At 39.0% G+C, this 26781-nt stretch overlaps 1 protein-coding gene across 4 annotated transcripts in view; it reads right to left on the bottom strand.

Annotated features, from left to right (window-relative positions):
- Positions 1-26781, bottom strand: part of GRHL2 (grainyhead like transcription factor 2) — a 91946-nt gene that overhangs the window by 38048 nt on the left and 27117 nt on the right. For 3 of the 4 annotated variants that reach the window (XR_012086965.2, XM_020783400.3, XM_020783401.3), the window contains exons 6-9: positions 25220-25376; positions 23644-23755; positions 19210-19304; positions 2076-2234 (exon numbers count right to left, since the gene is read on the bottom strand). Coding sequence is in view for 3 of the 4 variants with exons in the window: in XM_020783400.3 (XP_020639059.2) it covers positions 2076-2234; positions 19210-19304; positions 23644-23755; positions 25220-25376 (523 nt within the window). In the remaining variant the exon portion in view is untranslated. The remainder of the gene's footprint in view (positions 1-2075; positions 2235-19209; positions 19305-23643; positions 23756-25219; positions 25377-26781) is intronic. The other variant, XM_072999198.2, reaches the window with a different exon arrangement.

The following is a 26781-nucleotide window of genomic DNA, read 5'->3' as shown; positions in this document are numbered from 1 at the left end:
TGGGCAGGGTAAAAATGGAACAAACAAACAAACAAACAAACAAATAAAATTGACAGTACAGGGTTACGTGGGTCAAGAAACGGTCTGTGAGGACAGTTTCTGAATCTATTCCTATGCTTTTTCCTGTTAATGTCTCAAAACAGAAAGAAGTGAATTTCTTGAATACCCTTTGGTAGGAATCTAGAGTTCATCTTTACAGAAGATCATTCTTCCTCTCTGAAGTATTGTCAGGAAGCTGTCTTCTGCATGAAGGTATTTTCTATATCAACTAAACAGAATATGTATGGTTCATGCACGAGTAGCACCCTCTTTTTGATGGTATATTTTCTCTTTTTTGGCAACATGTAAGTTGCAACACAGAAATTTTTGGCAACACTCGACATCCAACTGGTTCCTGCATTACTATCTTTTAAACATACACTTTGAAAACTTTTAAAAATTCCAAAAAGCTTTGAGTAACTTCTGCTGTTGTTTTAACACTGCTTCGTATTCATTATTCTTTTCAATTACATTGTTTTTCTTAAACTTTATTATTATTTTGTCTACTATTTTGTGTTATTATAATTTTATTTTCTTTTATATGATAACCCTATGACAGAGCGCTCTCCAAAATATGCTATCCTCAACTGCCCTGCTCAGCTTTTATACGTTCGATTCTGTGGCTTCGTTTGGGGAGTCAGTCCATCTCGAATTTGGGTAAGTTAAGAAGTCAAGAAGATGTTTTTTTTTTAAATGCCTTTTTATTATTATCTAAGCAGTCCCTGTTACTTTTCTTTTCTCTTCTTCTTCCTTTATGGTCATTTAAATTGTAAATCTCTTGGGCTTGGGCCCATGTTATCTCAATCTCCCTTTATGAGCTTGCTTAAGTGTTAAGATCATCAGAGGAGACCTTTTTCTAGGTCCCACCACATTCACAGGTACGTTTTTGGTGGGTATATTAGAGAGGGATTTCTCTGTTGGTGCTCTCAGACTTTGGAACTCCCTCCCACAGGAGACCAGGCTGGCCCTAACTTCACTGTCCTTCCACAAGCAGGCAAAGACCTTTCTCCTCAGGCAAGCTTTCCCTGAGTGACTGGTTGCCTAAGTGGGGTTTTTAAGTTGATTTGTGTACTTTACTGCTTTGAATTTTGGTTCTGGTATTGTGTGTCTGTGTTTTTTGTTTTTGTTTTTAGTATAGTGTTTGTTTGATCCTTTTTAGTATTTATATACTCACTGTTGTTAGATTTAAAAATTGTCTTTTAATGATGTAATCCGTCTTGGGTCCTTTTTAAGGAGAAAGGTGAGATAAAAATATTTTAAATAAATAAAATAAAAAAATCTCTAGCCAGAGTCTTAGTTTGAATTTTGAGGAATGGCATTCATTTCTTGTAACAAAAAATAAAATAAAGAAGGATTCATATAATACATATAGGAGTTCTTTGTGTATGTTCTGTTTTCTTATGATCTTGCTGGTCTGTGACCATAATAAAGAATGATGATGATGATGAAAAAATAAAATAATTTTTAAAAAAATGTAATTGAATCAACAGCAGGACTATAAATACTATTAGGAACTAAGGGGTGTGAATTAGCCTCATTTTTGTTATTTCACCCATATTTATTTTTCAGCTGTTTTGTGATATGGGTTTATATTCTTTGCCAGTAGCAGAGATAATTTTGGCAACTATCTCCTATCAGGCACTATTCCCCCCCCCCCGAATGCTTTGGGAATTGTTCCATTCTGAGAGGGAAAATGGCACATGCCAGTGGGAATGCTATTTTTGTCTGCTGATCATCCCTTTCCTAGAGTACATGGGAATACAGCATCCCAATGTTATTCTGGGATATAACATTTTGACCAAAGTCATTGTAGTAACTCACGAGGGAACAAGCAAGGAAACAAAAAGAAACCAGCACAAAAAAAAAAATAGGAAAGGGAAAAAAGTACAAAACAGAACACAATGTGCCTTAAACAACTGAGGAAAAATGAAGCCTTTGAAAATAAAACAGTTATTAAACAAAAAGATTTTCTACTCATTTCTGTTTTGTATTCAGCAGCTTGTATTTTTACATATTTAACAAGCACCTCATCTTACCTTGTCACAAAAAACCTTGATCTGGCAGAAAGCACGATGGATAGGTTTGTTGCTGCGATTATTGTAGCTGTATGTATCAATCTGAATCATCAAAGGAAGCCCCTTCACGCCCTTTTGAGAAGAAAAGTCTGTGCTCAGGCAGTTGACTGTGATGAAAATCTGTTTTGGAGGGAGGAAAATGGTAGAAATGGTACTAGTACAGACGTGGTCTTTATTGATTACAAACAGCACTCAACGATATGCAATCTCTAATTAATAATGATTAAGCTATCATTTGCATCAATCCTTGAGAGACTGACCTCTTTACTATGAAAACTAGTTACCTTCATTAAACATGGTTTAATTCAAGCAATTTTAAAAGCAAAACCAACCAGAGAAAGGCAGGACGACCTCTTCAGTTCCACCTATATTGACTACTTATTATGTAGGATGTCTTAGAATCCATCAAACAAAATTACTAGAAGCCCGCAGCCAAGGAACAGTCTGGTTAATTGAAATTAATATGTGACATTCAGCTCCTTCCCTCTTTGCAAAATGTCCTTAATCCTGATAGTATGCTTAGGATTGTCGATCAGAATGTGGCAGGAATACCGATTCCCACCTTAAGCAGACTCATCAACCTGCCCCAAGGCTTGCGTGAGACTCATCCGACCCAGACAGATGACTTTCTTTCCCACACAGAAGAACTGTAAACATTTAATAAGTCTTGTTTCTTGAGCAACTGTTTTCACCAGATCACCAAATCAAATCAGACATCTTTATTTTACATGTGCCTCAGAGTAGAAATACATGTATCTCAAAACTGCATTAAAAACATCAAAGCATATTTTGTTTGTGAGGTTTTCTAATATTTTGATTTAAATCACTGCTAATGCTAACTTCACTTCTGACCAATTCTGAGGTGATGTGTATACAATTTGATCTAAAACTGAGATGACAGAAAACATTAGTAGGCAACATTCTTCTTACTAACCCTCACAAAGCTAAAACGTATTAAGACAGCAGAAAAAAAAACAGTAGTGGAATCCTTAAAAGTTTGCTTTAAAAGATGCACCTTGCAAAGCTTCCTAAACATTGGCAAATGATGCTCACTATCACAGCAGGATTATTCTGGAAGTTTGTTCCAGAATCTTGCTCGGTCCACTGCAGAAAAGATCCCTCTATTTGCTGACAATCTATTTCATTTTGCAATTGGGCCCTGAGTGGAATCCTACCTAACCATTACTTCTTAAACTGTTTCTTCCTGAATTTCTCATAAGGCAAGAGACATGGTTCACTTTGCATACAGAAGAGTGCAGGATCAGTTTCCAGAATTTCTAAGTAGAACCGAGAAAACCCTCTGTCTAGAATCCTGCAGAGCTACTATAGGTCAGTGTAAATCAGCCTTCCTCAACCTGGATGTTTGGCATGACGTTTCCCATGATTCCTAAATCTTTGGCTACGATTGGTGTTGTACTTCCAAATACATGGTTCCATGTAAAGAAGCTTATGGGATGCCACTGAGGCCTGGTCCTGACGCATATGGATGAGAGTACAGATTCATATATTGAATTTGCAACTGTAAGGTCCAGGCGAAAAGCCTCCCTTATGAGGACAACTCCTTATCATAAAAGCACTAACTCACTCGAAAATTGTCCAAGGCAAAATAAGGAATGTGGCCAATAAAGAACAGAATGGATGGAGAATTTGGAAACATTCATCTGATTATCAGGGTTGATATTGCTGTCTAGTATTTAATGGAGGAGTCTGCTCAGCTTGTTTGCTCGACTGAGTTTGCTAACAGCTCAGTGGCATTTCGGTACCTGATGGTATCGCAGTCGCTGTGCTTACAAACAACGAGGTTGAACTTTAACTCGTGAGAGAAGAAGGGCTGCGAGAAATCTACATTTAGGTTTACAAACCAATAGCATTGCCCGTGTTACTGGTGTTCAGGCATTCTCCAGGCACAGAGGGGGCCCAGGGAAGTTTCTTTCTCCATGAGAAAAGAAGATGATCTGCGAAATCCTATGGCTCCTGGGACAGTCTACCAGGACCACAGGATTGCATTATTAAAAGGGCAGCCAGTTTATTATCACATTGATCAGAACCCACTTTCTTATACAGTGGACCCTTGACTTACAGAAGGCTTGACTTACAGACTTTTTGAGTTACAGACTTCTCTGGCCGCAAAATTTAGGTTTGACTTGCAGACTGAGATTTGACTTACAGACCAGAAAAAAACCAAAATGGAACAAAAACGGCCTGTTACGGGATTAATCGGTTTTCAATGCACTGTAGGTCAATGGAGACATGACTTACAGACTTTTTGACCTGAGAACCGCCTTCCAATACAGATTAAGTTCTCAAGTCAAGACCCCACTGTATGCAGTTAAGAAGGAAGGAACACATACATCAACTCCATACAGAGAAATAAGGGAATTTTTCTTTTATAAAGTGAAAGCTGTGGCTTAAGCAAAAGTCAAACTGAACAATAACAGGGATGGATATTCCATACCATTAACCCATATTCCCTGGCTTCTGTTTTTTGCTTAAGTGTAAGCACGCCCTGGTTCACACTGGGACCTCACACACAGGGTGGGTAAGTTAAAACCTTCACCACTCCACTAGGGTTCTACGCATCATGTAGTTTGATCCTGAGATTCTTCACTTACAGAGCATCTGGCAATCTGAGGAAGCAGTAATGGACAAGAAACCAACCTTGGATAACCCAGGTGTTCTTGGACTGCAACTCCCAGAAGACTTCACCGCTAGCTGTCCTGGCTAGAATTTCTGGAACTTGCAATCCAAGAACATGTGGGTTACCCAAGGTTGGGAACCGCCGAGCTAGATGAATCTTTCCAACCAGGTCCCTCCTATGTACATTGGTCTACAACTTCCATCATCAACATATTCAAGAAGCACATGTTCTGCTAAATCCCTTACAATACAAAGAAGAGAAAGATTCCGGCATAAAACCTTTAGGTACCTGTGCTGCACTTGAGAAAGGTGAGATACAAATGGGTTCAATAAATAAATGTAGTTGTAGCAACATTATCTTGATGGAGATACGGGGAAGAAGATCAGAGATAGTGCAATGAATGTAAGAGATTACAGTATCATTTTTAAAAACTGAAATGCTCCTGACATTCTAATGCATCCAGACTCCTCAACAATCAATAACCGTACACTCCCAGTGCATGCAGAATGTACATGCAAAGGTAAAAGATCACCTTACTGGTGTAAATATTATTTTGCACTGAGCATGAAGGGAAATGGGAAAAAAAATCAAAGCAGATCAATAATTTCTTGAAATGTTTCTTGTCTCAGTAAGTACACTATCCTATTAATAATAATTGTATGCCATCAGGTCAGTTCTGACACAGGTTGACTCTTTTGGGATGCCCAGTAAGAACTGAACTCCCAACCTCTGGCTCTGTAGCCAGATGCCCAACTCACTGAGCTAATCCAGTCATCTAGAGCCGCCTAGAGTGGTCTATTAGGCCAGATAGGCGGGGTATAAAATAAATAAATAAATAAATAAATAAATAAATAAATAAATAAATAAATAAATAAATCTGCCTCCTTTAAAAATAATGGGGGGGCATTTAAATAGGGAAAGCAACTTATATGTGAAACCAGAGCCATAAACTTTATTGAGTATGTTTTCAATTTTCATTTCAACCCCATGCTTCAGATAATGTTACGGCTTCAATTTGCTTCCCTAAGATAAAACCATCATAAATTATACGGAGGCGCAACAATCTTTTCAATGATGCCTCAGAGAACATTTATTTTCATAGGGCTTTTTGGACTTTAATAATATGCACTTTTCTGCCATCGTGATTGATGCTTTGGAACAAGACAGAATGGTGCATAGGCAGTACAGATCACAGAAAGGTTGGTAAAATGAGTACCCAGCATGCTGAGGGGCAAGTTGTTGTTTGTATAATTGTTTGGTCCAAGAACTACAAGGCAGTATATAGGTTGGAAGAAGAAGAAGAAGAAGAAGAAGAAGAAGAAGAAGAAGAAGAAGAAGAAGAAGAAATCAAATTACTCTACTACCCTCCACAAAACAACCATTTTTAGTCCGATCCCATTTCAGATGTTTCGGACACCCATTAGCCATCATCAGCATGGCCTGTGACTGGGGATGTTAGGTCTCTGCTAATGCCAACAACTGAAAAGAAGATGAGTGCAGCTCTGGTTGCAAGATGTGGGTCTTTTTCCTCCCTTTCCTTTGTGTGTGTTGTGGGGGAGCACTTTAAAGGAACTGGCCGTTCAACTGCACTAGGAAAATAATTATAAAGATTACTAGTTCCTAACACATAGCTGAGTTTTGTCTACAACGGAGAAGGAACAGAAGAGAGCTTACAGAGTGTCTGGAAGTAATTAGTTTACAATTATGGCTGCAAAACAGTTGCCTGAATTAGTCAGTTATCATTACAATCTCAATTTTGAAAAAAGCAATTCTTTCCTCTCATGTTCTCAAAAGAAACTAAAACAAATATTTTTAGTTTGTTATGCTCCCCCAAAAAACCCTATCAGAATGCAGCATGAGCCAGCAAATGAATGTTGGTATACTCCTCCTCTGCCAATGAGCAAAATTGCACCCTCTTAACTATAAAACTGACTGAGAAAAACTGCAGTCATAATACAAAGAGTTATTCCTCATTAAGGTGCAATTATAATTTTCTACCTGAGTTAGTGGAGAGAAAGGGACGTGAGTAACCCCTTATTTGTAATGGGTTAATCTAAAATTTTGCCCCTTCCCACTTATTGCTCCCTGGAAATGTACTCTGGAACACTGGTTCTTAACCTTGGGTTACTCAGGAGTTTTGGACTGCAACTCCCAGAAGCCTTCACCACCAGCTGTCCTGACTGGGGTTTCTGGGAGTTGCAGTTCAAAAGCATCCGAGTAACAAAGGTTAAGAAAAGAACCACTGCGGGATGCCATCAAGAGAGCTCACATGACCCTTGAACAGAGCTTGGACGCAGGAAAGGTGAAAATCAGTGGATGTGGTTTCTCTATCCTTTCGCCAGCAGGAAGCCTCCAGTGAATTCTAGCACTTTCCATGAGCAGAAAGAACCTGTCACAGAGCATGGAATTACCAATCTTGATTCAACCCACATTTCTACTTGAAGTAAGAAAAGATTAAAGGAAGGGAGAAGTAAAAATGTTTATGTGAAGAGGAGGGCAAAAATACTTTTTAAAAAACCGAATAATAAATATAGTACTTAACAACAGATATTCCTGAACTCAAGGGGATATTATTGTTCTGTTTCAGAAAGTTATCCCAGCCAGAGTGTCTCCTGCCTTTGTTTTTAATCTTTATAGCCCATTAGTTATAAAAACACGATCTTCTATTCTTTTTATTAAATCAACAAATCACTGGGTTTAAAAAGGAACACAGCCACGAAAAAAATACAGAAGGATGTATTTAAATTGTCACAGTCAGTAAATTTAGTTCGTACTAGACTATCAATAAGTATGAACAAAAATCCCAGTGTTGAAAAAGTTACTTTTTGAACTACAGTTGCACACACACCAGCAAGCATGACTCCTACCCATGTTGGCTATAGGATTCTGGGAGTTGTAGTCAAATAAAGTAACTCTTCCAAGCTGTGAAATATCTTAGAAAAGTAGGAACCTGTCTCATGCCAAACTTATTTATCCATTAAGAGTGGATAAAATGCGACCCTCCAAATATCGTTAGATTGCAAATTCCATTAGTTTTAGCTAGCAGAAGTTATGCTAAAGAATGCTAGGAGTTTCTGTCCAGTAAAAAAAAATGGAGGGCTTCTGAACACTTTATACCTACTAAACCCTGGTAAGATTGCCATCAGCCAGCATCATCTTGGCAGCACAAAATTATTGTTACTATTATTCTGTGAAGAGAGCTCTACTACTGAGAAAGCCAATGAAGTGGTTTTCAAAGTCTTCTAAACCTTAGCACATTTATTTAAAAATAAATCTCAGTGAACACAGTAGAAGTCAGTGTATAGGATTCTGCTGTCATGTGCTCTAAAAATATTAAATTGTACGCAGGATCTTTAATAAACATCTATCCATTTAACTTCACTTTTAAAGGGACTGCTACAGCTCAGGGTCCAGTTAGCAATTCCACTCTAAGGCTGCATATTCCGTTTTCATTTCCCCCCCAATATTCCACTCAACTTCCTGTGGTTACTCAACATGCTCAGTTCTAAAGATGGGAAACATCTCAGGTTTTTAAAAAAACTATAATCCTCAGAATCATGCACTAGCACAGCCTCTAACCTTTCTACCTGTACGATTCTAGGATCAGTCATCCCTAACACCAACATTTCCGACCTCTGCTCAGACTGCACAGGGCTGCCATTTTGTTTTTTAAACTTCTACAACTCTTGGGAGTTCCCAAGAACATAACTACACCCTTCTCTAACGAGGGCTTAAAAGGACATTTAGCATTCCTTATATGTCTACGGCTGCATCAGACTGAATTCACAGCTTTGGGGACTGAAAAACCACTACTGTGCATGTCTGAGACCCTAATCTAATTATTTCATAACAGCTGTTTTGCTGCAGAGCCTTTCTAACATCTGTCTTATGAGTTTAATAATAATAATACTAAACTAGCAGCCAATTATGAATGCTAACATGGCAACCCTGGGGAGACTGATTGAGAAGTAAGTACTATGGAGGTGAATGGAATATCACACCAGGAACAGTATACAAGACTGCAGCCTACATGCATTAATATATTTAGTACAAAAATGATTTGTACATGGTTTTGCTTGCTTTGTAAGTACTACGTACAATGTACCATGTAATCCTTACAAATGTGTGTTTCCTACAGGGGTAACACATATTGTTGTGTATCTCCTGGTTAGCCCCAGTTTCCAAAACCATTTCCCTATTTTTGAACCACATTGTGTGAAAGAACCAGAACTTGGAAAACCTTATTTTTGCACACAAGTTTCCACAAACCCCCAGACCATGATCCTAACAGTTTTTTTTAGTTAAAACAAGGACACTTTGGAGCACTCGTAGTAATAGTAGTAAAAATGTTATGTTTTGTATTGAAGGGTTCGCTCTCCATTGCACAAAATAAATAATCCATTTATTCCTGTCACATTAATCTTGTCACCATGTACTAATTATATTTTTAACCTTTCTTTTTCTTTCTGGTTCCTCAAATATTCCAGCTAGTTCTGAACACTGAATTAAGGCAGGATAGAGCTTTAAATAAATAATACTCTTTTGTGGGCCGTCAGTGCAGCTTTTATAGTTTCTTTTGACATCCGTTACCTTACAAATTCCAAGCAGAGTCAACGCCTTTGTTTCAGCCCAATGGCTCCAACAAATGTTTACATTTCCCTCTAAGAAGCTCCTTTAACCCTGCACCACGCCTCAGCAACTACATAAAAACTCAATTTGCAAGGAAAGCCAGCCACACACCTGCTCAATCATTTGTGTACATTGCTGTCCTATATGCACTCCAGCCATCGAGTGACAATGAAAATCTCTCATATGAGGTTTTAAAAACTCTGGCTGTCAGGCAAATGGAGTGATCATTTTTATAGTCAGGCTTACATGCCCTTATTTTTATTATAATCTTAAAGATGGAATATTATCAGAAATTTTACTATGTTATGAATATTAATTAGAGGAGATGAAATGTACCTAATAGGTAGTGAAATACACAATGGGCTAAAACTTAGGGGATCCTGCAGAACTGATGATCTCTCCCTGTGGTAGACTCTCCCTACACTTGTAAAACAAGCAGGATATGGGAGTTCCTTAAAAATGAATATATTTACTGTATTGTCATATAATTTTTCATTTTTACGAAGCAGCTTCACCTGATGAAGATGTGAGAGATAAGCTTGTTCAGGCACTCTCCAAAGTAATAGAAAGTGAATTCAAATGAGTAAGGGAACCAGTTAGAGTAGGCATGATGTATTCCTAGTTGGTGATTCACACTGAAAAAATATTAATTTAAATACAGTTCTAAAAAGAGAGACAACTATGTTTTGCAGAAAGCCAGTCACTCCCAAGAAGTACGGTGGTACCAGATATTCTGCATCAGCATGGTGAGTAGACTAGATGACACTGAGATAGAATGATTCTTTGATGTATATGTAATATGAGTTCAGTTATGCAAACATAGGTGTGAGACAACTTGCTGGAACATAAATAAGTAAATAAATTAAAAGTTGTGACGGTTCTAATTTAAGAAGGAGGTTCCGTTACCACCATCCTGTCCAACTCCAAGCATATGCTCTGGTATATCCCATTTTGAACCGTGTCTTTCAAGAATAGAGGTCTTAGTAAAATAAAATTCATTCCAATCTCAAAACTAGAAGGACAGAGCTGTCAAAACAAAAGAACCAATTCAGAAACAGTTTAAAAAGAGTTATAACTAGTGCTTCCAGTTCCCTGGAATGAGGTAACCATGTGACTTTCCAATCCTTAAACATCATGTGTACATAGAAGAGGATTAATACTGGCATGTAAAGATGATGAACAGGCTGGCAAGGTCAACAGGAGTTTCTTCCAACCTGCTACTCCAAATTATTATTTCAAGTCCAATCTTGTTAAAATCCTTTATTTATTTATTTATTTATTTATTTATTTATTTATTTATTTATTTATTTATTTATTTATTTATTTATTTATTTATTTATTTATTTATTTATTTATTTAATTTGTACCCCGCCTATCTAGTCAATATGACCACTCTAGGAGGCTTCCAGGCATATAAAATACAGTGACGTATACATATAACAAATGAATTTTTTTTTTAAAAAAATCAGTAATATACTATAAACACTAAACAATAGGCAGCAAGCAATAAACATATTCTTCAAGATGGCAATATCACAAAACTAAAGTAAAGAAGGAAAGATTAAGTGTTGTGGATGGAATAAAGTTTTTAACATAACCACCAATATTCTGTCAAATACTTCTCTGTGTGAAGCGCCAATGACAGAAGCTACCACAGCAATCTGCTTAGGAACTATTTGTATATATTCATGTGCTTGATCATTTGATCTGCCACGCAACCAAACACACAACTGCTACCTCATCAGGTTACCACATTGATTTCAGCAGCACGAGCTCCAATCACATAGACACTGAACATATTGTTGACCTATGACATATAACTCTTTTTGGGAAGCACTACGGAAGGAAGTACCATCCAGGTCCCTATCAACTAAAACAAGGGGACTCTGTGTGAAAAAAAAAAAATCATAAGTGATATTTTCACATTACCAAGACTGGACATACAGTCCTTCAGATAGCCTTTAGGATTATTGTTCATATTGTGAGCATAAACTCAAAATACTGCAATAACCTTCTCGTATATGACAGTGAGACTGACAATTGCTTGCAGCTGAAATTCTTGATCCCACAATGGTTAACCAAACTATAGAGTATCACCCTAACAGAAAAACTGACCATGCATTACTACTATGCAGTTCTGGAATGAGTTTCATGACTTCCTATCACCAGCTATGCAAACTTGATGAATACTTATTTACCAACTACTATTTATTAAACAAGAGATGTGGTAGTGGTGTGGGTTAAACCGCAGAAGCCTCTGTGCTGCAAGGAATACAGTTGTAAGATCAAATCCATGTGACGGAGTGAGCTCCCGTCGCTTGTCCCAGCTCCTGCCAACCTAGCAGTTCGAAAGCATGCAAATGCGAGCAGATAAACAGATACCACCATGGTGGGAAGGTAATGGCGTTCCATGTCTAGTTGCACTGGCCACGTGACACCGGAAACTGTCTACGGACAAACGCTGGCTCTATGGCTTGGAGACGGGGATGAGCACTACGCCCTAGAGTCGGACACGACTGGACTAAATGTCAAGGGGAACATTTACCTTTACCTATTTACTGAACTGATTTCACCTTCCATGAATGCTAATGGCTCATTCCTTTAACCTGCAAATGAGCTGCACTAATCACAAAATGCCACTAGTACTGTATTTTAAATTCTCAGACAATTTGTAGCATCTCAAACGTAAACTATGGTTAATGGGAGCTGTCCTCTAACACATTTATTGGGCAGCAGGTTACAATGGCTTGTGCTACAACAGCAGCAGCAGCAGTATTTCCCAATGTAAAATATTGTCCTAGGAAGTTCCATGTGGTTACCAAAAACCAAGGTAAAATCTTGGAAGATACCTTCTCATTTGCTCAGTGAAGAGGCAATTGCATTTATTTTACAGTATTTGCAGGACTTTTACACTAACCTTTAAGAACAGTTATTCCAAGGGCAGTCAGCAATCCCTATTACATGGTGTTTTTTTTTTTTAAAAAGATTCAAACAGTAAATCAATCCAGCGGCTAAAAAAGGACACAACACAATGGCAGCACAAAAAGCACCATCCCAGAAAGTTACAAGGTTTGAGAAAATAAGAATGTCTTTGCCTAGTGTTGAGGAGACAAGAAAGCACCTACCAAACTCTTTGGGAAGAATGTTCAGTACTCCTGTCCCAATTCAAAGAGGGCATTAATGGGAAGCATGAATGTGTTGGACTGTGCTCAGAAACAGACCGGAGTCAGTGAAACAGTCTAACTGCTGATGAGATAAGTTCTTTATCAGCTGGTCTGTTAGCAGTGCAGCAGCCACTGAAATGGGATTTGGAACTGACTACTGTCTTCAAAGATGGTCCCATATACAACGTGTTCCAGTAATCTAAACATCATAAGTACAACTTGTACTGTACCAATTTTCATAACCTCCTACAAATTAGATTGCATTAAAGAAACACACACAATAAAAATAGCAACTACCTTTAGATCAAGTTTGTGCTTAAACCGATTAAATTTAATGAGTGGGAAGAAAATTACTACAATTCTGGATTCCTAGAGGATTTTTGCATCATTCCATTGAAGCCTGGGTCATGCTAACCTGGCCTATAAATGAACACTGCTAACCGAGGTAAAAGGAGAAACCCCTGGGAGACATCTTTAAAAGTGGGCTTTGCAATTCTATCAAAGGAACCGCACAAAATGAAGAGTATGATTTTCCAAAACTGCATCTTACTTATAAAAGCGGCTTCACATCTCTAGATATAAAAGTAAGATGATCCCAATAAAAGCCATTATTTTAATAAGCTAAAAATCAAAGGGAACTCTTTTGAGAGCTTTAATATTCAGTCTGTTGCTTCCCAATGACTGTTTCCTGTCCATCTCCCCCAACGCCCCACTTATGTCTTAGTTCTTCTCTTTCATGTTTTCAACACCATAGTCCTTGTCAAAAGACTCTGAACTCTTGAAATGAAATCAGTGCAAGTGAAGCCTGAAACAAAATATTCAGGAAACTTTATTCTATTCCCTTCCCTGCTAAGGTGAGGGGAAAAAACCCTAACTAAATCCATTGTTCTTCACAATAACTTTCATAACATATTTTAAAGCACAACCTTACTAGATTTCTTGTGTCTGTCTGAGAATGATACAAAGAGCTACTCTCTTCCTTCCTTCCACCCCAACCTCTGTGATTTGTGTAAAATATCTCTAGCATCATTTCCCTTTGAGAAGAAAGAAGTTCCAAGAAGAAATCACTGGCTATTGTTAATGATGCATGCAACCCATCTACTGCTTCAGATTCTTAAACAAGATAGAAGATAGATAAGTTTTGGGCAATTCATGCAATTCAAACACTGGCACAAACTGCACCATTTTTAGCAAAATCCAAGCAATTTTGTGCAAAAATTGGCATTTTCTGTGCAAAACAGTGTTCTTGCCAATGCAAGACTCATAGCGATAATGGCAGAAAACTTCTTGACTTCCTTAGTGACAAGAAAAAATATTAAATTCCTTGTACTTGCCTGCAAGAACTAGACAGGCAAAGATTTACAATACGTTTCTACCTCCCACCCGGTTTCCCATCACAACCTTCACTCCTAATCAGCCGACATATGAAAGCCATTGAACAAATTCAGGAAAAACAAGGAAAAGGCCCCAAAATTACACAAATACAAGAGCAGGTGATACCTTTTATTTAACAATTAGTATTGTCTTTCTCCACCTCCACATATTTTACATTTCAAGCAAGCAATATATGAGGGGCAATCAAAGGGTAATTTGATGACAGCATCCTTTGACTCAAGAGCTGGGGTGTCAAAATTCCAGATTTTGTTACAATAACACTAGAGGCCCAACCTTAAGAAGATCTCAGTCATATCTCATAGATATGTAGCATTAGCTTTTGGACTTAAATTGTCTACAATTGTTCTGTACTATTCATGACTGTGCTTAGCCTGAGGAAGTATATTTCATCCACGAAACCTTGTTCTTTGTTTAATATTTTAGTGGTCCAATAAAGGGTTCACCCACTCTTGCATTTGAACATATTCATTCATTTGGGTTTTTTAGGTCACGCTTTACCCAGTGTATGTATGTGTGTGTGTGTGTGTGTGTGTGTGTGTGTGTGTGTGTGTGTGTGTGTGTGTGTATGTATGTATGTATGTATGTATGTATGTATGTATGTATGTATGTATGTATGTATGTATGTATGTATCTTCTGCACACCTTAGTGTTCATTTTGGCATGCTGATACCTCCCTTTTGTACAGATGAGAGTTCTTCTTGCTACATAATGAGTATGCAGGGCAGTGTTTCCTTATCTGGGGGTCTTGACCCGCACGGTGATCACTAAGTGTTTTCTGAGGGTTCACAGGTCAATGTATTCTTAAAGGCTTTCAAGGCCGGGATCTGATGGTTGTTGTGGGTTTTTTGGGCTCTTTGGCCGTGTTCTGAAGGTTGTTCTTCCTAACATTTCACCAGTCTCTGTGGCCGGCATCTTCAGAGGACGGGAGTTGGAACTCAGTCCATGCTCTGTTGCTGTTTGTTGGATAGTTGAGTATTTATAGCTGTGGGAACAGCTTTTGTCCTATCAGGAGATAGGGTGATGATGGTGATCAGCACGTTTTAGTTGCGGGTGTATTGTTGTGATAAGAGGGAGAGATTATCTGTCACTGTGATTGATGGGTGTCTTTAGCAGGTCTTTTTTTTGTGCAATGATCCCTGGTCCTTGGGGCTGGGTAGAGTTTGTTGCCCTTTTGCAGACTGTATTTTCCAGTGCTGGGAGCCAGACCTTATTAAGTTTTAGACTTTCCTCTTTATTGTTGAAGCTTTGTTGGTGTTTATGGATTTCAATGGCTTCCCTGTGCAGTCTAACATAATGCTTGCTGGTGTTGTCTAGTACTTTAGTATTTTGAAAGAGAATTTCATGTCCAGCTTGAAAATCTGTTCATGTTTGCAGGCCACCTTATATGTGTTGTAGTAGCCCTTGTTAAATCATTTCTTCCTTGACCATTCAGAGCAGTATGTTAAAGTGAGTGCGTGTATGTATGTATGAGAAACAGGCTCTCTGGAGGAGAAAGAAGCCTCTACTTTCTGAGAAGATATTACTTTATTAAAAATGCCATTTTATGTGGGGTTTCACAGGTTACTTGGTTATTATAAAAGGAGATCATGATTCAGAAATGTTTCTGAACCACTGATGTAGGTAAGGGTTGGGTGGGTGAGCTATATACATGCTAGGCTATTCATTCATTCATTCATTCATTCATTCATTCATTCATTCATTCATTTAGGTAATGGAATTAATATATTGGCTACACTATATACCTTTCACTGGCAGTTTTCCTCTTGTGAAAAAGTATTAATATTTTTAAGGAAACACTAGAATTTGACTACAAGCAGCCTACTGAGTAGCATGTAGTGGGAGACTTGTTAGACTAATACAATCCTTCAACAGCAAACATCAGCAGCCCAATAGTACCCAAACTAATTGACCAAAGTCTTTCTGAACATTTAAAAAGGCTTTCTTCACTGCTCCTAAACTGAAAAGATGCCATGTCACAATGGTCTGATGGAACATATTACACCGATCTTCCTTGGATTTAGACACAGCTATTCTTGTTGAAAGGTCAAACTGATACACGGAGATGGATCTGCCCCATACCTTGGACCTTACAGTTTGGAAACATTACTTTAAAAAAATAACAAAAACAAAAACCTGGCATTAGTGCCCGGAGGATCCTGGAAGCAATGTTTTAAAGCACCCCTTGCCCTCAGCTGTTTTCAGCCACTTTGATTTACAACTGAGGTGGGCAACCCAGGTCCAACCCAGCATCCACTAAGGACTACACCAGGTGTCCAGGCCTGGAAATGCAGAAAAACTGGGGAAAAACAAAACAAAACAAAAACCCCAGAAGTGACTGGAGGCCTGCTTTAACACACACACACCAGGACTGGGCAGGTGACAGGGTAGTCCAAACTCCCAATCCCAGAGGCTTCCTGGATCAAAATAACATTTTTAACTCCATTTTTTTCCTGGCATGAGGAGCTTAAGGGCTACAAAACCACTCTTGAGGGTAATCCTTTTCTTACCCCTAATTTTCACAAAGCAGCACTCATTCCCTTTCGGCTTCAAGCTATGGGCATTTGCTGAATCCTCACAATTTGCTGTAATAATTATAACAAACACTGCAAGATTCCTGAATGAAAGCAGCCAAAGCAGTACAAAGAACATAACAAACATTAATTAAAAGATTCACACCACAGTCAGGAGCTTATTTTATATGGCACAGGATGTAACACAAACCACAACCTCAGTTATGCCTTCTTGTTCTCTCTTCCTCTCCCTCCCATCTCCTGGGAAAAATTAACAGAGACAGAACCAAAGACAATCAGTAGAGGGAGGGACGGGTTTCAGGACTCTAAACAAGAAGAACATGGCTATTATTCATGTGGCTATTGGAATATGAAGGCATGTTCTCTAGCAAGGAGCTGGTGGAGTCAGGTGCCCAGCTTCAGATTTCTAATTGAAAATGACATGAAATAAGACACTCACTAGCCATGCAATAGCCACTTCAAAAGTTACAGACTAATGCAGGAAAATGTAACCGATGCCCAAGAAATAGTTTGGACTATAAATGCTATCAGCCACAGCCACCATGATCAGTTGCAAAGGATTATGGGATTGGTAGTTCCAAATATCTGGAGGACAATAGCTTGCCAACCCTCAACTGAGTAGCACTGATTGTTGGGAAAGGTGGTATTCTGACACCACTACCCACACTTAGGATGGACAGAAAACCTTCTATTCACCAGATGTTTTGGACTACAATTCCCACCATTCATTATCACTTGACATTCATCTAGGGAGCCAAAGGTTTCCTACCCTTGCCTTAAGGTCAACATTCCCCATGCTCTACAATAGAATGCATTGCTGCACAATGCATTATTGCCTAAAACTACTGTCATCAACTAGTAAATTAAAATCTACTGCAAATGCATTCCCATCCCAAATGAAGATGATTTCAGATACAGGAAAAACTGGATAATGTGTACCATTCTCATTCAACAGGCCAGACAAATGAGTTTGGTCTAACATATACTGTGTCCTTTGAAAGGTGATATGCACCAACTTCCTACTCTGCATACAGAAGGTCTCAAGTTCAATCTATGGCATCATTGTGTAGGGCTAGGAAAGCCTGCTTCCTGAAACTCTAGAAAGTTGCTGCTATTAGTACAGAATATCAGCCAATAGTCTGATTCAGTATAAAATGGCTTGCTATCTGTCTGGTAGTAGAATAGCACTTGAAAATAACATCCTGAAATAGTTCCAAGTCATGATTCATCTGAATAAAAGTGACATTTTAAATACAGATATCTCTTAACTTTAATCAAGGATGATTTAAAGTCCCAAGGATAAAGTAAATCTAGATCTATTGGTAGGTCTTTAGGTGATTTAGAAGAGATCATCAAGGGCTTCTGTTCACATCAACACTTTACAGACTGATGGGGGTGACCTGACACCCACATTTGTGGGGGGTACCCCTCAGCTCAGTCATGACCTACCTATGTTGGTTCCCAATACAGTAGTGTATCAATAACAGTGACAAAATGACTAACACTGTCCTCATCCTAAGACCTAGATTACACTGCTGGAATAAAAACAAACAAAAAATTAGGAATTGACATTTGTGTGGAAGGATTATGACAAATTATGATGAAAACAAATTCCTGGACTCAATATTTCTTGTTTTTGAGAGCCATTTGGAAATTAAAAATGTTTGCTTCAGTCACTAAACTCTAGCCTTACAGGTTCCATAAATTCCATAAAGGAGAGTTGCGGGTCATCCTGGTGGGAGATGATGGGAGTAGTCCAAAACATCTGGAAGGTATCAAGAGGAAGGTTGTTCTGGCTGTTGCATTTTTGTGGGGGGGGGGGTTTGTTAAAAACAAACACTGAAGTAGATCCTGAAAGCCTGAAGCCTTCTCCCTCCTGATTATAAACATCCAAAGTTTTGCCTTAAATTGATACATAGCAATAAATATTGACAGCAAGAGAGGATGAATATATTGGGCAGAATCCTACAGTTATTCATGTTAAGGCTGGCATATTTTCCCTTAGTATCCAAAGCTCATTGACAAGATACTAGGAAGTGCCTCAGTTGCATGGCTGATCACACAACTCATTGTGCAGCCAAGACGTGCTCTGGTTCGCTGTCAATTAGCCACAATCAGCTACTGCAGATTATGTAAATCTTATTCAACCACTAACAGGGTTTTGGGCATGACATTTAAAGAAGTGAGAATATTTCATCATGGAAAGCAGAACATCAGTTCCGAATTGGTGGAAATAGTTTCACTAGAATATTAGCCAGACTGGGTTGGCCTAAAAACAAGGTGATGAATTGCCAGGCTATCTCTGCTGCAGCATAAATTCCACCTCTGGAACCCGGAGAAGGGAAAGACTACATTTTTGGACTACAGCTCCCAGAACACAGCCATCCATACTGATACATATTTCAAGTGCTGAGAAGCCTTAAGACGTGTAATATGAATATGCTTTACAGTGGACCCTTGACTTACAGACAGCTTGACTTACAGACTTTTTGAGTTACAGACTTCTCTGGCCGCAAAATTTAGGTTTGACTTGCAGACTGAGATTTGACTTACAGACCAGAAAAAAACCAAAATGGACCAAAAACGGCCTGTTACGGGATTAATCGGTTTTCAATGCACTGTAGGTCAATGGAGACTTGACTTACAGACTTTTTTACTTGAGAACCGCCTTCCAATACGGATTAAGTTCTCAAGTCAAGACCCCACTGTAATACATTTCTTGCAGGATGGTGCCTTACCTTTGCTTCCTCATTGACATCCCAAGTAAAGGAGACAGCATTATAGGCAATTTCTTCAATATTCCCAATGGTGTTGAAGCTCTCCTTGTAATCAGCTGTAACACAGAGCACAGAAGAGCTTGTGGGTCCTTTTCTAAAATATGGACTCTTGTCCATATGCTCAGGTATATTTTCACTCAAACTTTTTGGAATTACCACTCTGAATTTCCTTGCCTGCAAAAAGGTGTTACCTTGGCTAAACAATGTTTACTTACATGTCAGTGCTAAGGATCATATGTCACTTGCTGCAGCAGATAAACTTTGAAAGCTACTGTAGCACTATTGTTCAAGGATAGTATAAAATCAATTAAATAAACAAAAGAGATGAGCTTCCTGCTTTGGGCGTAATTAACTGAGTCAAGTCCCTTCTATCCATCAGAATTTTCTTGGGACGTTTTACTTTCAGGAAGAAATATGGTTTTCACCACAGAGAAACAGCATGTATAATAAGTGGGTGAAATATGGGAAGTAACTAAAGTTGCAGCTTCACTAGTACCAGCAGCTATGGTAGCTAACCATGCTGAACATGAACAAATATTTCCAAACTAATTTTTTAATCTTGGTGAAAAGAAGAGATTGGAACTAAGGATTACAGTCTCCTGAATTTCCCCAACCAACAGGATATTGGGGGATTCTGGGACTTAACAATCCAAAAATATAGCTTCCCCAAACTCTGGTGGAAAGGTTTGTATGGCTCCTTATCATACCTTTCTGCCATGAGCCTCCCAAGTAATTGCTCTGTCTCTCTTGAATCAAGTAATTGTTCTTTTTTGCTGTCTGCTCCTATGTCCAAATTGTGGAAGCAGAAGTGTCATCATGGCAGGAGAGAATGCCAAGAGAGAATGTAGGGTACTGGCCCCTTGGCAGCTTCCTGACTGTACAGTAGGACCCCCTTATTCACTGGGATTCCAAGCCGCCACCACCCCAGTGCGGATGCCAAATCCATGGATAATAGTGAACACTATTGGAAAAGGGGAAAAAACATATTTTTATACATCCGTTACCAGAACTGGCCACGAGAGGGAGACCATGTTATACATTCTTCACTAACAAGTATCCATAGCATGGTCTTCCTCTAGTGGCTGGTTCTGGTGTTACATGTGAAAATAGTTTTTTCTCAATTTTTTTCTTTTAATATTTTTAACAATTGTAGACCATGGATAAGTGAAACCGCAGATCCTGTGGATACAGGGATCCTACTGTCTTGTGTTGTAGAAAAACTAACCATGCCAACGCTATCCATAATGAGAATGCAGCTTTATAGAGTAACAGAGTACAATCACTACTCTGGTTTCTCTTCAGATTGTATAAATCTTTCACCTTTTACTAGGTATTGTAAAATCTCAACTCAGTTCTTTGCATGATATTCATGAATAGGCTAAATCTTGTGGATAATGTGAGATTCAGATCTGTTACCTAGAAGGAGAAGGAGAAATGGTAAACACTGGATTTGGAGGCTTTGATTATACTGCCTGTAGGATTCTCATATTTCCACAAACCAATGTTTACTATTTCCAAAGGGAAGCTTTCAGGCCTGATGAAGAACTCCTGAAGCCAAGATTCCCCACCCCAGTCTAGAAAGATAACTCAACATCTTCACAAACACTGACATCTTCAATTTCTCCTCCTCATTTTCCAAAAAGCCAATTCTCCCATTTGAAAACGCCGCAAATCTCTGTGCCCTGAAGGACTTTAGAAATTCCAAGCACATTGTTTCGCTTGTCCAGACAGCACCCCAGCCCTTTTGTACATTAACATTTTCTACACATTCAGATTTCTGTCACACAAACAAGGATGTAAATATTAACTTTCTCTATTATAGTACATGATTTGCTTTTCATTTTCCGGGAAAAAAGATGTAGCAATAGTGTAGAATTCCCCATGTGTGAATACAGAAAAATCACCTCACTGTTTGCACTTGCCAAGAGTCTTTTTCTATTAAAAAAACACTTCAGAACAATTTTGTAACAATGCTTTTTTGAGGTTACGTATATTACTAGGATTACATTACTCATGCATTTATTCTGAAGGTGTTTTGGTTCTTTGTTTTTAAAAATACAGACATTCGTAAGGTAACTTGTGCTTTTTGGATCACAGTACAGGGACCAGGAATTCTGCTCAGCTGCAGAAAGCATTTTGGAATGGTTTGCCGGAAGGCCCATTAGTATTCATTCACAGAAACTGAAGAAGAATCTTAATGAACAATGCCAAAATAGAGAGCAGACACAGGATTTTTAAAATTCTGTCTCTTGTGGGAATTGAACCTGAGATCATTCAACAAAACCGAATGGTGTAGTTAACAGGACAGATAAAAAGGAAGTATTTCTTTATACAGGTAAACCATGAAAAACCTTCTCTCAGACTGTAGTGGTTGCCAACAACTTGCATGACTTTAAAAGGCGACTAGACTACATGGTTGCCAAATGTGTCTCCTTGGAGAGGGGCTAGCCAAGTGTGTGTGGCTGGTGGTTTTATGTGTCCTGCCACCTGTCCATCCTTGGGCAAGCTTCATAGTCCCAGAGCATCAACAGGAGCAAGTAAAATACTTCTAAGTATCTGATACCTAGAAAACATTGAGAGGGACACTGTAAGTTGGAATTGACTTGATGACCCATTAACATTTGGAAGAAGTTGCCAAATGTTACTAGTCACAATGGTTATGTTTTGCCTTGACTCTCAGGCACACTGTCTCTTAAGTGCTGGTTAGGGGTGTAATTAGGAGGTTGTGTTGCTGCCCTCATGTCCTGCTTGTTGGCTCCCCATTGCTATGAACAAAATACTCAGTCGGATAGAGTATGTCTCTTATTACATTAATGACAAAATAACTTTTCAGGCTAGAGAACACGCACAGGCCTGGTGTAGCCTCCAGACTGTGATTAAGAAACCAAGAATGTGCTCTAGGCTCACATGGCTTCCTTGCTCAGATGAATTCTCTCAGAATAACCATCTGTCAAGGATGCACTCCTTGTATCTTTTATTGAGTGGTGGTTCAACCGGATGACCTCTTAAGTTTCAACTCAGTTGTATGATTCCATTGCCCTAAGACATGTAAAAGTCATGTCTACTTTAGACCACTATAGCTAAGAGTTAAATATGAACAACAAAAAAAGGAATGAAACACTATAAAAAGAGAAAATGATTACCCCTGATACATACAGCCTGAGGGGAAAGGGAAGGTAGAAGATGACAATATCCTTCAAATATGTAATGGAGTATGGCCAGAATAAGGGGAAGAGTTACAAATAGTGACAGCCGCTGATCCGCTGATTCTGAGAGGCAACAAGAATTGAGTTCTGTTCAGTGGAGAAGCACTCCAGACTGGAAATGGAAAGATGATGTGAAAGGAACAGAAAGTGAGGGCAGGTAAGGAGGATGCAGAAAGGCTGGTAATGCTCTTTGTGCTCAGATTAGCCACAAATTCAAAGCCTATTTCTGTGGAGTATATTTGTCAATGCCCGGCCTATGCACTGAGAGAAAGGTATAATAGACTTAATTAGTGAGAAAGACATATTAAACGTATACCAACATAAATGCTGCTCTTTTACCAGCATGTTTGGACCTACACCTGACTTACACCCAGAAAGAGGAAAAGTTACTTTGGGGGGGTAATAACTCCATATTATCAGCTTCCATGTTGACTGAGTTATTCTGGGAGTTTTTTCCTTAAAAAGTAGCTTTTCCCACATTTGGAACTTACTCCATGATCAGAAGCCTAGTGCTGATTTATACCAGCATAATTCCAACAGTATTAATGTCAACAGTGAACCACTGCTAGCCAAGACATCACCAATTGTGTTTCTCATTACATACTGGTGACGTGACTTGGTATACAATAAGAAATACAAGCTTCAGCTTCTTAACTGGCAGGAATTTGTTGCTGATATTTATGTCACTGGATTTACATCAATGTACGTAAATGCTAGGATTCTGGCCCATGATCTAAAGTGGTTCACACTGACAACACTGCCACCATTACCTTCCACTTCTTTGCATATTGATTTTGTTGGATGAAGAACTGCACAATGAGACATAGGCAAGACAGCATGAATATATAGGTCAGGCTCCTACTGTTATTCATGTTAAGATTGGCATATGTTGCCTTACTATCCTATAGCTGAATGTTTTCATCATGGAAAGCAGAAGATCATTTCTGAATTGGTGCAAATTGGTGCAAATTGTTTCACTAGAATATTAGCCAGCCTAGGTTGGCCTAAAAACAAGCTGATGAATTGCCAGGCTATCTCTGTTGCAGCATAAATTTTACCTCTGGAACCCGGAGAAGGGAAAGACTACATTTTTGGACTACAGCACCCAGAATATTGCCATCTATGTGGGCTGGGATATTCTGGGGTCTGCACTTAGCAAAAACTTCCCCAGGGCTACAGTGCCACTCACCAATGTCAAGGACCCTCTGCTTAGCTGTGTGCTGCCGGGAATGCCAATATTTCCAATGCTTCAGCTGTTCATCCCGATTTTTATCTTCGCTGAACACAACCATGATTACGCTCTGGAAAAACCACAAGACAGTTATCGGGAGGCTGAAAGGACTTGAACTTTTAAAAGCAAAGCATGCTGCTTATATACCGCCCCATAGCGCTTCAAGTACTCTCTGGGCGGTTTACAAGTTAATTATGCAGGCTACACATTGGCCCCCCCCCCCCAGCAAGCTGGGTACTCATTTTACTGACCTAAGAAGGATAGAAGGCTGAGTCAACCTTGAGCCGGCTACCTGGGATTGAACCCCAGATCGTGAGCACAGTTTTGGTTGCAGTACTGCGGTTTAACCACTGTGCCACGAGGAAGGCACTCTCCAACCCTTTGGAGGCTTCCCCCACCCTCACCCCCGCTGGCCCAGATTATTTTTTTCCTGTTTTCTTCTAAAAATTTGGTGCGTCTTATGGAGAGGTGCGTCTTATGGAGCAAAAAATACCGTAATTTTTTCCTTTGGGTTTTGCTTGGTATGTCAGAAAATTTAAATAGTCATAACATTTTCTGTTTCATTTTTGAAACAAGTCTCTGTCACTCCTGAAGCAAGCTTCGAAAAAAGGCAGGCATACAAGGAAAAAGAAATACACCCACCACTATCAACCAAATTTGGGGTTTCTGGGAACTGTAGTCCAAGAACACCAGAGTTACCCAAGGTTGGGAACTACCACTCTAGTGCATCTCCTCCTTCATCAGTTACCCATGGAGACTGCACCTGATAGACGGCTAGCATTCTGAGTGGTGCTGGGCAGTAAAATCCTCTAGCCACGTGTCTGATTCCTCCAAGGGCCCTTGAACAACATAGCATCCTCAAAGACACTAGGAGAGCAGACAATGCTAAGTTGGAGGAATTGTGGGAAATTCAGACTGGGGCTAGATCCAGCTCCCTGGCACTGCTTGGAATCTTGGTGCAGGAAAATAATTACAGGAGACCTAGACCAGGCATGAGAAGTAAGCCCCATGCCATGGCACTCAGGCAGAAGCAGCTGGCCAACACTCAGCTATGGATGCCAGACCTGAAACCTTGCTCTTAGAGGCTGCTAATCTGGTACAAACTTAACCTTTCTTCATCTAGACAACAGATCACAGTAACTCCAACTCTGATACTGCGATCATTAGGAAATCTGCCATCAATTCCTGGCAATTGTTTGGGGTGTGGACTTACCACCTTTTGGCACTGGTTAGCTTAAGCTCTTTCTCTGCTCCCAGACATTTGGTAGCCAAGATCAAAAGATTCTTAAATGCCATCATTAAGCCAACTGATAATTCCTATGATTTGGATATAATTTTATATCACAGATGTGCTAGATTTGGTTTTGCTCCCAGAATTCTTATGGACAAGATTGAGTCCGTCCGTCCGTCCGTCCGTCCGTCCGTCCATCCATCCTTTTACATCCAAACAATATTCCGAGAAGTAGATAGATAGCAAACACACTCATACACACACTGGTAAACAGATAACATAAATTTCACTGAACAACTGTACCCTGACTTTGCTGATAGGATGTCTGAAACATTTGTTGTCTCCAGTCTCACTCAGTGTTATAGCATAAAACTGCCCTTTGTTCAGATAGGTCATGGGTCCTTCTCCTTGCTTTTGGCGCAGGGATTTTGTAGCCTCCAAAGTATATCGGAATGTGCTGCTGTATGAAAAAAGTTTAAAAAAACATGCACACAGAGAAAAGCATTAAAAACTTCCAAAGCCCTTGGGGCATAAAATTTAGGTATTAGACTGGCTTGGTTCTTTCTTATGGATGTGCTTCTGCTAGTTAGTCTCCACCTCCTCCACATCTTACTACGTACTACCCTCACTTAGTTTTTCTTGGGGTATCACTTCCTCCTGCATTCTAGGTTTTTTTTAATGGCATCAATATTGCACTATAAAAATCCATAGTGTGACTACACATGAAATTCTGTCTGCTTCCTACGCTATCTCAACACAAGATAATGCAGAGGTGGAAAATGCAGAAAACCACATCTGGGAAGATTAAAACATGGGGGGGAGAAAACAAAATAAGGCAGGACCTGCATATTCTAAACATATGCAAGGATGGAGCTAACTAAAAGTAGCTGCTGCCGCTACCTATGCTGGACAAGATTTGGGTTAGATGACTCTCCTCAGGTACAAGCTTTTGTACAAGGTGACAGAACCCAAAGCCACTATGAAAAACATAAGAGCTTCTGCACTCATGATGCCTCTCTAAACTAGCTCTTGAAAACAACGCAATTAAATTGTCATTATTAAAACTCAATGTTCATCTTGATTTACTTACCTCTGCTAACTTTTCCCTTACTCAAAATAAAGTACGGCATTTGAATTTTGAGAAGAAACAATTGATGAGTTTGGACCTTAATTTAGTCTTCAATTGAATTCCTCTGGCAGGCTATTGAACAAACCTCTCTCACTAAAAATATGGAGAAGTCTTCAAATCCTATTTGTAAAATAAGGTTGAAGTAACCCTAGCTGTTGATTAATCAATAGCAATTTAGTCTGCTGTTAGTCAACAGAGCTTTCCAACAATACTCTTCAGCTGAGAGGTAACACACTAGACTAATTTTGCAATCTGTTTCCTAAACCAAAAGGGAAATTTCTTTCATGCAATCAATTATGTATGCCCAAGAGCAGAAGTAAGATGTAGGCACAGTTATTAAACAGAGCAACTTATAATTTGTGTTTCTTTATTCGCATCTGCCCATGAAACCTAAAAGACATTATGAACAAAAATATCGACAGAAATAATCCCAGTGATTTCACTGTATGTTGGATTCAGAGTGCTCTGATACAGATAACTTACAGTGAATATTTCCACCTAAAAGAGTACTAAATCCTACGTCTTCAGGCTCCAGTCTTACCTGATACTACTGAGGTCCTTCAAAAACAAAGAGAAGATTGATTTATATCATGGTGGCTTTGTAAAAAAAAAAAAGGTATCTCTGTTCTCCACCTCTATGTTGCACTGGCAATGTACAAAATGGGAATTGTCCTTATATTGCTATGCATGATGCCCTTTCCTTCTCATGTATGATGTGGACGTTGGACTTATTTGA

Source organism: Pogona vitticeps, chromosome 4, assembly GCF_051106095.1.
Source record: "Pogona vitticeps strain Pit_001003342236 chromosome 4, PviZW2.1, whole genome shotgun sequence".
NCBI lineage: Eukaryota > Metazoa > Chordata > Lepidosauria > Squamata > Agamidae > Pogona > Pogona vitticeps.
The sequence above is the reverse complement of the archived record's forward strand: the minus strand, read 5'-3'. Positions and strand labels throughout refer to the sequence as shown.